At 40.0% G+C, this 9,813-nt stretch overlaps 1 protein-coding gene across 1 annotated transcript; it reads left to right on the top strand.

Annotated features, from left to right (window-relative positions):
- Positions 1 to 758: 758 nt before the first annotated feature.
- Positions 759 to 2,829, top strand: LOC113349818 (protein RADIALIS-like 3). Its single transcript, XM_026593862.1, has 2 exons — positions 759 to 1,234; positions 2,557 to 2,829. The coding sequence occupies exons 1-2, from the start codon at positions 966 to 968 to the stop codon at positions 2,582 to 2,584; spliced, it is 297 nt and encodes a 98-aa protein (XP_026449647.1). The 5' UTR covers positions 759 to 965; the 3' UTR covers positions 2,585 to 2,829.
- The last annotated feature ends 6,984 nt before the right edge of the window (positions 2,830 to 9,813 follow it).

Genomic DNA, 9,813 nt, shown 5'->3' with positions numbered 1-9,813 from the left:
TAGGTGTTCACATAGGGTGTCTACACAAGGATTTGGTCTTGCATGTATGCAAGAAAACGCCTAGTGTCCATGAACTGACCAGATGGTCTTACTAAAAGAGTAACACATGTTGACTAAACTCTTATCATCATAGTACGGTCTGAAACAACCAGCTAAGCTCTTTTGGAAACATAGTATGAAGACAAACAAAGCATTAAACGTCTTTTGGAATGAACTGTGCACAAAATGCTCTGTCTTTTCCTTTGCATCAGCTGGATTAGAGAGTCTATACTATGCGAAACAATTAACCACTTGGGTTTAGCATCTAATTATGCATTATTATCAACTTAAACCAAGGGGTATGTTTCTGTCATTAACAGCAAAGAGAGAAAGAAAAAACACTAAAAAATTGAAGTTTTAATGGGCTTTTTAACATTTTGTGGTAGCAAACTCGAGGGAAGATAATCATTTCCTACTCATTGGATTCATTGTTTTGTTTATAGCTATCTAATAATGACTAATGAGTTGCTAGGAAGGTCTAAATATATATAGAGAATAAGGATTAAACTGTAAATAAATGAAAAGTAGAGATATACTAAATTCTGTTTATCCCCACCCTTGTTGTTCATTCATTGTCATGATTCATTTGTGGTTCCAAAGAAAACGAGTCACACTTTATTCTACCCTCTTGCCAAAGAAAATATATTCGGCCAACTAGGTCTTTTCCACCACCCTCATCATCGCCTCTCACCTCCTGTATATAAGGAACTTCCACAATTAGTCTCTTGCTCCCTTTAATATCAATTGAGTCTCTTTATTGACTAAAGCAATTCAATCTCCTTCCTTATATATTTTATATTCAGAGCCTTCTTCTCATTGCTTAGCTTTAATCACGCTTCTTCTTCTCTCTCTCTCTCTCTCTCTCATAAATCTCAACATAGTATTTCTGAATACCTCCTAACACTCCTGCATTCTGCACAACAGTAATGGCATCAAGCTCTATGCGTAGCACAAGTTCATCATGGACATCAAAGCAAAACAAATCATTCGAAAAGGCTTTAGCTTTATTTGACAAGGACACCCCTGATCGTTGGCATAATGTTGCCAGGGCCGTAGGAGGGAAATCGGCTGATGAAGTGAAGAGACATTATGAGATTCTTATTCAGGATCTCAAGTATATTGAATCAGGCCAAGTCCCTTTTCCCAATTACAAGTCTACTAGCGTAGGGAAAGGCTTTGCTGATGAAGAACAAAGGTACTATTATTATACTTTACTAGATTTTTTACAACAAAAAACAAACACCACATTGTCATGGACTAGTTTCTGTCCTCACATATGCTCCCATGCATATATCCAGTATCCTACTCTTATCTGTTCAACCAACCTATTAAATGAATGCAACCAGTCCACGATGCGCCCATGTAGTGAGACATATATATTGTGGCGGCGCCTCTCTGCTCAAGTACAAGACTTTTATAGCAAGTAAATTTTGTCATGGAACCATAATGGGAGATGAAAACAGGTCGTGCAGATTTAACTGGTTGTACATTCACTAAGCAATAATTTTCACGACTCGAGAGGCGCAAATGTTGGACGAATGCAATTGACTCTTAGGTATAGGTATTATACCATCTTTTTTCCTAGCAAATAGAGTTTTTAGAAAGAAGTTATCGATTGAACCTCCCATCCGTTCATCATCATCTTTCATCTTAATCGGTATAGTGAGAGGATCTTTCTCACTTCAACCTACTTCGGCCGCTGTAGAAATACGCAAGAGATGGAAAAGATACGTGGTCCACCAAAAGTGGTTTAAGTTTTACCTCGTAAAAACTAAAGATCATCCCTTCCAAGTTCACAATGCTGCTAATTAATGGGTACCATTTTGCTAGTTGTCTTACCAAATTATATATAAGACAAAAACATATTTTGATAAGATATTGGTACACCGTAAAGCAAAATGATAGCCTTGTTAATAGTGATGGAAACAGTGATGGAAGTTCATACCATTAATATATCCACAACCTCTTATCTTGTCCCTAATCCTAAAGAAGACCACATGAAATCTGATCCCACATCACACTTGCTCACATGTAATCTGTCATATATTTTGCAAACCTAAATCTAATCCTAATTATATAGTATATATACGCAATACAAAAATGATACATGTGCCGAAGTGTTACACTTCAATATATACCGGGCACTAATAACATGGGCCCCTGCAAAACTCCAGCAGTGGCGGTCCCACCTTCTCTATTAGATCTTCGGGACAAAACGAAGTGCAATTTTCGGTCAGTCTATCACTGTTGTACGCAATAACACTTATACCGTCTATAAGATCATTGTTGTGGGCCCGGCTCAAATTTTCAATTGATCTTTATTTCTGCATATTTCTTTCTAACATGTTTTAATTCATAGGATTTATTTGTTTATTTAGTGGGATTTATTTGTTTATTTAGTGTCTATGTCTTGTCTATGTGATAGATTCATATTGCACTTTCATTGCGGTTCTCTTACCCTGTTTTTTTTCGGGTGAACTAAGATTTTTCTTTTTCTTTCTTTTCTTAATTGTACAGGCTAATGAAATATCTAAAGCTCCACTGAAGTCTGAATTTGGAAACTACTAATTGAGTGGAAAAATCTTCTGAATGTAGATGCCACGTTTTACTGTGTTCCGATTTTCGTCTTTGCAACTGATCTTACAACCCAAATTGGAAGAACAAATTTATCTTTAGTTTTTCGTAACTTCCCTTTTTATTGTAATAGTTTCTATAAATCAAATAAGCTATATTCTCTACTTGTGTACAAGATTAACAGATAAATTGAAAATCCCATCGTCAAACCGATCAGATCTCCATGATTACACATCATACAATCCCAAAATCAGAATACATAGATTCTTAGTCGAGATCTAAAAATAAGTTTTCTAATTATGCAAGAGATATGAAAATTAAATTGAAGAAAGAAACCCTTAATTGTATCTGAAAATTGTCGTACATGTGTTGATACATGAAAATAGTTGCCCCTTAACAGGGTTAGGGAGCCCCTAAACCTAAAGGTGGGATAAACCATCATGGAACATAGGGGACTTGGGGACTGAAGCCCAAGCCCAGTAGGATACATCCATAAGAGAAAAAAGGACAAGGAAGAGATTATTAGAGAAGTAGAAAGTCACATTGGGGGGTGCTAGATATTCGGGTTGGATCCGAATATGGTCTCCCATATTATATATGGCAAGTCCGGTAGGGTTCCATATTCATTTAGGGTTTGGACCCTATATAAACATCTCTAGCATGTGTGTAGAGTAGTGACGTGATTCCCACCGATATCACACATAAGTTTATCATAAGAAAAGTGGTAACTCTAACCCTAAAGAGAGTTACCATTAGGTTTTAAGTTCTTAACCTGTGAATCAAGTTTGAGCTCATCTTTGGAGATTGTAGCACCTGCTGATCGTCGTGTTGAAACGTTGTTGTTGTTGTTGTTGTTGCTGCTGCTTGTTCTCGTTAATCGAAGCTCAATTTCAAGGTGCGAACCGATACCCGCTTTCGCTTAATCGTATAATCTCTGATATCGTGAGTTATTGGTTTGCTGCGTTTTCGTGCTTGATATAACTTGTTTTGGTTGCTTGAGAGTTGCTGATAACATGATAGTATCATGATTATGGTTCTTGTTGTTTTTTGGATAAAAACCATTAATGGATGTATAGATATTTTGAATATTGATAAGGTTGTTTTGTTTTGAAATATTTAATTGGGTATGTTTATTATTGATTAAAATGATCTCCTGGAAAGTTTTGTATCGTTTGAACATGTGGTTTGAGAGATATAGCAAAACCTAGTTTTATATCATGTTTGTGAGAAGTGGTTTGATGATTTTTTTGATGTATATATGTCGATCCATGTTAATTAAAATTAGTGTAGATAGATAGTTCTCTTTGAGACCTTTCATTTGACATATTATTTGCTTGAATCGGAGCTTGTATGAGTGAGATATCGTCTCCCGAAGTTGGACATGCACGTCTATACGGTGCTGAAATTTGGAGAAGACGATGAACAATAACCGAGTCAAATCGGCAAGTGGACCCGAGTCAAATCGGCGAATCAACCCGATCCAGAATCGATGGTTTGGTTCGCGGTTCAGACCGGTGGTTCGCTTCGCGGTTCATACCAGTGGTTCTGTTCGCGGTTCGGTTCGCGGTTCAGACCAGGTTATTTGTTTTTTTCATTTCTGGTTGTCGGATCAACTCCAATTTTGGTACTAAGGTTTTTCGACGCTCCGAATTTAATAAAACTATTTTCAGAACCTAATTAGATTCATATGATAGAGTTTCTTTGAAATTATATGGTTAATCGCTTTATCCATGATAACATGTGTCAAACTTCATAGTTAAAGCGCGCAATTTAGCCATGACAATGAACCAACATCGCAACTTAGCCATGACAATGAACCAACTTAGCCATGATATTGAACCAACTCATCTGATAACATGATAGTATCATGATTAGGGTTCTATGACATAGGTTCTAAGATTAGGGTTATATTGGGAATGACAATAGTTGTAAATAAGGTAACTTGTATGACATGTGGCATAACGTCACGAGAAGAAGGATTTTGGGAAAATCCTATAAATGGAAGGACATAGTACAATAGAAGGATTATGAGAAAGCAAGCTCTTTCTCATATTATTCTAGGAAGGTGTTGTCATTGTTGTGACTAGGACGTGTAGGAGCAATCTCATATTCACCCATTAATATTTGGCGACGACACCCGGAGGCTCATTTCTGGTCCACCATGACAAACCAAGTGGGCACCAGCTAGGGCGCATCAGGAAAACAGTCGATCGATCGACCGATCAATTTCAATGAATTAATAATAGAAGAAGGAAACGAAGATAACGAGGAGGAAACACAAGCATAGGGTGCGAATATGCACCTGACGATACAGAAATCTCAGGCGGAAAGGACCAGAGCGACGCAGGAAAAATACAAACATCGAGTGACTAAAGTCACGAGCCAATCATCATTAAATTTACAAGTGTTTTGGGGTAAAAACTGATTCTGCCGTTTTTGGTAATTTGGGGTGTGCTGATGAGAAACGAGTTCAAACCCTAAATAAATGCACTGCACGGGAATGCTTTTAGGTTCGAGAAATCAATCTGTAAGACTCTGACCTAAACCAAGAAATGGTCGTTCCAGATTCAATTCGGTCACAAAGTGAAGGAGAAGGATTGATCTTAGTAAGGGAAGCGGAGAAGGTGTTTGAGATCAGAGTGTGTAATTATGAAGGTGCGGTTGTTTATGACTTGTATCAGAAAATGGTTTCTGGCTACTTGTGTTGATCACACTTGTCCTGTTGTCCAAATAGGTTGAACCTATTTATACAAGTCATTTGAGCGCAACCTTGATCTCTTAGGAAGTGGAGGAAGTGAAGTAGTGGAGAAGTGGGTTTGTGCGGAAGGTAGTGATCATCGTGTTTCCGTTACGAGGGAAGACTGATCACACGTTCTTCCACCAATCTCATTACTGTTAACCTCCCGTTTTTCCTGAAACGTTCTTGTAATGGACGCGTTGCACGCCGCACGCTGTAAAACGCCAGACTAATACCCCATTAAGCATCCCCCAGTTTGTGACATATTTGATGTCTCGAATGAGTAAGTCAAGTCATGGGACTTGCCGTGGAGAATATCATATGATGTTATTAGGTGAAACAACTAAGTTGTTTATGAGGCCGACATAAAATAGGTATGTATTCGATGCATGTAAAGCATCACATTTAAACAGCTCAAACTAATCGATGTGTATGGAGCATCGTTGTTTTAGAGCTTGATTGAATAAGTCGCGGATAAGCGTCTTAAAGGAGGCAGCATGATCGACCACCTTTGGGTGATCGTTTGGTGGTTCCAGGGACACGCCATTACTTGGTCGGTCACTGCTCTTGGAGGAGGGATGGTCGGTGATTGCCATGCTAGTTCGTTGGTTTGCTATAAATAAATCTATGTTGTCCAACCAGGCTAGAAAAGTTGGGTGGACGATATGAATTGCGGAAGTTACATATTACCGTTGATGCAACTTAGGGTTTAAGAACCATGTGGCCCACCCCTCTTTAGGCGAGCGTTTCGAGGAATCGAGCCCTAGCTAGTTTTAATAAGCCGGTCGGTCATGTGAAAATGTGAGTCGACGGTGATCAAATTAACATCATCGAGATCGCCTGAATCTAGATCTATACTGCTCGTTTAGGCTGGCGAAGATGGACGGCTGTGATCACTTTGCGACAGAAGTGTGTTGCTGTAAACCCCAATTAGGGTTTTAAAACAGCCACATCCAGGGTTGTTCGATCAAACGATTTGGCATGTCATTGATTTCCCTCGAGAAAGTCGATCAAGTGAGGATAAAATTGGGTCGATGGTGGACCCATGTGCACTCGCTTGACTGTCTGAAACGCGATCTAAGTCGTCTAATTAGGCTAGCCAAGTTGGACGAACACGATCGATTTGTGACAGTTGTAAACTGTCGCAGCCCAAATTTGGGGTTTTGAATACAGCATGCCTGCTCGAGTTTGGGTAAGTGATTGAGAACTCTATAGGCTTGCCGCAGGCAATTCGATTGACTAGGGCACTAGTGGGCTCGCCGATGATCAGGATGCCACTTCCTTAATTGTTCGTAGTAGGATCCAAGCCGTCCAACCAGGCTGGCAAAGTTTGACGTTCGTGATACTTCTAAGACTATTTTGAACGGTCTAGCTCGTTTGAGCTTTCTTTCGATAGTGTGACCACTCACGCTTGGGTGTGGCGTTTGACGGTGCTGGAGCATGCTAAACAGAGTTCGACCGGTTAGGGAATTAGTGGGACCACCATTAGTCGATATGATGATTGCCTAGTTCTGTCAGGAGTGGTCTAGGCTTGCTGAAACATGCATCCAAATTATATGGCCGTGATCGTTTCTAAGACCGATATTAGCAGTCTAGATTTTCCTTTAAGGAATTCAAGCGTGATCGAGCTAACTTAAAAGTGCGCCGATACAAGATTCTCTTTGTCAGAGAGTGATGCAACCTGTGTGGGTATTTTCATGCATATCTCAATACTGGCACTTCGGGAGATTCATGTTACTCTACTGAGAGCGAACACTTCATCGTCATGTCATGTCAATAATGAGAGTTCGGCTGAGAACATAACATGAGAAAATATCAGGCAGGCCAATGCATTAGTAACTAATGCGATAGGTTGAATTTTATAGAATATCTGGGATCGATGCACCATTCTGATAAATTTCATAAATATGTCGAATTACTCAATACATATATAAGTAAAGAGATTTGAACAGTCATCACTTTTAAATGGCTTTTGTTCCTCTGCAGGATGACAACGCATTAAATACAGGGTTTCACAATTTTGACCCTGCACTAAAAACCACCATCAACATTAAGTCCCTGCTTAGTACGTAACATTGACATTATTGCGAGGTAAGAAATAGATGGTTACAGACAAGAACAAATTAGAAATACAAGGCATAGAAGGATTACCAGGAAACACTTGATCGACTCTTGTAATAAGTGTAAGTACTGATGCACTGTTAGTCCGATCATGTAGCATTGACGCTCACGGGCAGTTGTACTCCTCCGTGCATGCTACAAAAGAAATCCTTTTACACTCGGACTCCAAAAACGTCATGCATAAAAGAGGGGGTCATCCTTCCTCTCTATTATTCACTCATCCGCCCATGTATTTTCTTACGGCAGTTGGTGTCTTGTGTTGATCTCCCCATCATTGCAGCTGGGAAGTAGCTGCTACTTGAATTTGGAACAAAGACCTCGCATCCTCAGTCATGCTGACGAGGACTCGGAGTTGGTTTGAACGCATTCCTTATTTGACCATCCAACGGTCCCTTCCTGGTTCTTAATTAGGGTTTCAACAAGAAGCATGACTTAGTTTGCGTTAAATCCTTGCTTATCGGATGAATCTTGTTACAACTTTCCAGTCTCGTTTTAGGGTTTCTGTCATGTATATATGCAGGGACACCCTTATCATGCCGAGATAAATATTCTCTTGCTGAAACTATTGTTTTCATCATGTCAGATAAAAGCGGATCATCTTCTTCGACTCTGCCAGATTCTTCTGCTAAACGCAAGAGGCTTGTATCCAGGGTATGATTATAAATATTTTCTGATTTTAAAGTGTTAATTCTTCTTTTTCTTTTGGCGTCTAATTATTGTTTTCTTTCAGAGCGGCCGAATCCCTGAGCCTTGCGACGGTTCTCCTGTTCAAATCATGCGAGTCAAGAAGATTATACCGGTATATATGTATTTGTCTGTCATGGCCGGTAGGTGACGAGATCTTCTCTTTCTCTCTCTTTTTGCAGAGGTATCCTTCTGGAACATGTGTAACAGTGGTTGACGATGATGATTTAACCACCCCTCCTCCTTCAAGCTCAAACTCGCCTGCTCTTGACCTGGAAAACGCTGATTTGGGCATCTCCTCCTACGAGTATCCCAATGCGGGCTTGAATTTTGATGTTCACATGAGATGCTTATCTTCTAGTTACCGGGATGTTGGAGGTTTTCTTGTGAGGAAGGAGTTCATTCCTCTGTATGCAAAACAATGGAGAAGGTACGTCCATATTGCAACTAGGAACATGGTGCGGCACTGCTCGTCTGCTTTAGTTACCACAGTGAATTGTCTCCTCCCATGATTTCCGAGATGGAAGGCGCGTCCATTCGTGATGCTGCTGAATAAACTATCGAAAAGTGGGAAGATATGATATCTACCCGTGAATCTATGGAGTTCAACGTGGGCTGGTTGCGGCAGCGCCTTGATGTTATCAAAGTTGATCAAGCTGGTATCATCGCCAATGTCGTTCCTGCTACGAAAGCTATCTTGGAAGAGGAGAAGGATTTGTATGCGAAATCTGAGAAAGTGGAACAAGAGATCCAAAATTTGAAGAGTAGGACTGAAAGGTATCAGGAAAGACTGAAAGTGATGCTTTTAAGGAACTACAACTTGTTGGATGGCCTTTTCTGAGTTGTACTTAAGTAGGCATCATGGCGTTTTGACCGTCTCTCCTTTTCTTGATTTTGAACATTGTTTTTGGGAAATGAATTGCATTGGTTTTAATAGTTGAATGAAGTGTTACATTAATATATTTTGAAGAAACTGATAACTTAGATGGATAAAGTATGGAAAATGCCTGCGTTGTCGTGTCGTGAGACAGCGGGAGGCGAAACAATGATCAAGCATAGTATGTCTTGAGCCATTTTTCGTTGATGACTGCTTCTAATTTGCCTTCATCCACTTTAATAATCTTGTAGCAGCCAGTGTTATAAGACTTGGTGATTACATAGGGACCTTCCCGTTTTGGAGAGAGTTTTGGTGCGGACATGTCTTGCTGAATGTGCTTGGCAGTCTTCAAAACTAAGTCTTACACTTTGAAAACTCGTGGTTTTACAGCTTTGTCGTATGCTCTGGAGACCCTGCTTCTGTATGTTTGAGTACATTCCTTTGCTTTATCTCTCCTGGAGTCTAGGGTGTCCAACTCAAAAATTCTGGAGCTCGATGCTTCGGCTTCATTCCAGTGGACCCCACTTGCTACTGTAATTATGTCTGACGGAATTTTAATATCTGCTGGGAGAATTGTGTCTGCACCGTAGACGAGTGAGTAAGGAGAAACGCTGATAGAACTCTCAGGTGGCGTCCGATACGCCACAATGCCATTGGTAGATGTTCGTGCCACATCCTGGGATGATCATGCACCGTTCGACTGAAAATCCGAATTAAGGTTTGTTGGTGCTTTCGGCTTGCCCATTCCCATGGGGGTAGTAGATGGTGGAGAAGACCTGCT

Source organism: Papaver somniferum, chromosome 2, assembly GCF_003573695.1.
Source record: "Papaver somniferum cultivar HN1 chromosome 2, ASM357369v1, whole genome shotgun sequence".
Taxonomy (NCBI): Eukaryota; Viridiplantae; Streptophyta; class Magnoliopsida; order Ranunculales; family Papaveraceae; genus Papaver; species Papaver somniferum.
The sequence above is the reverse complement of the archived record's forward strand: the minus strand, read 5'-3'. Positions and strand labels throughout refer to the sequence as shown.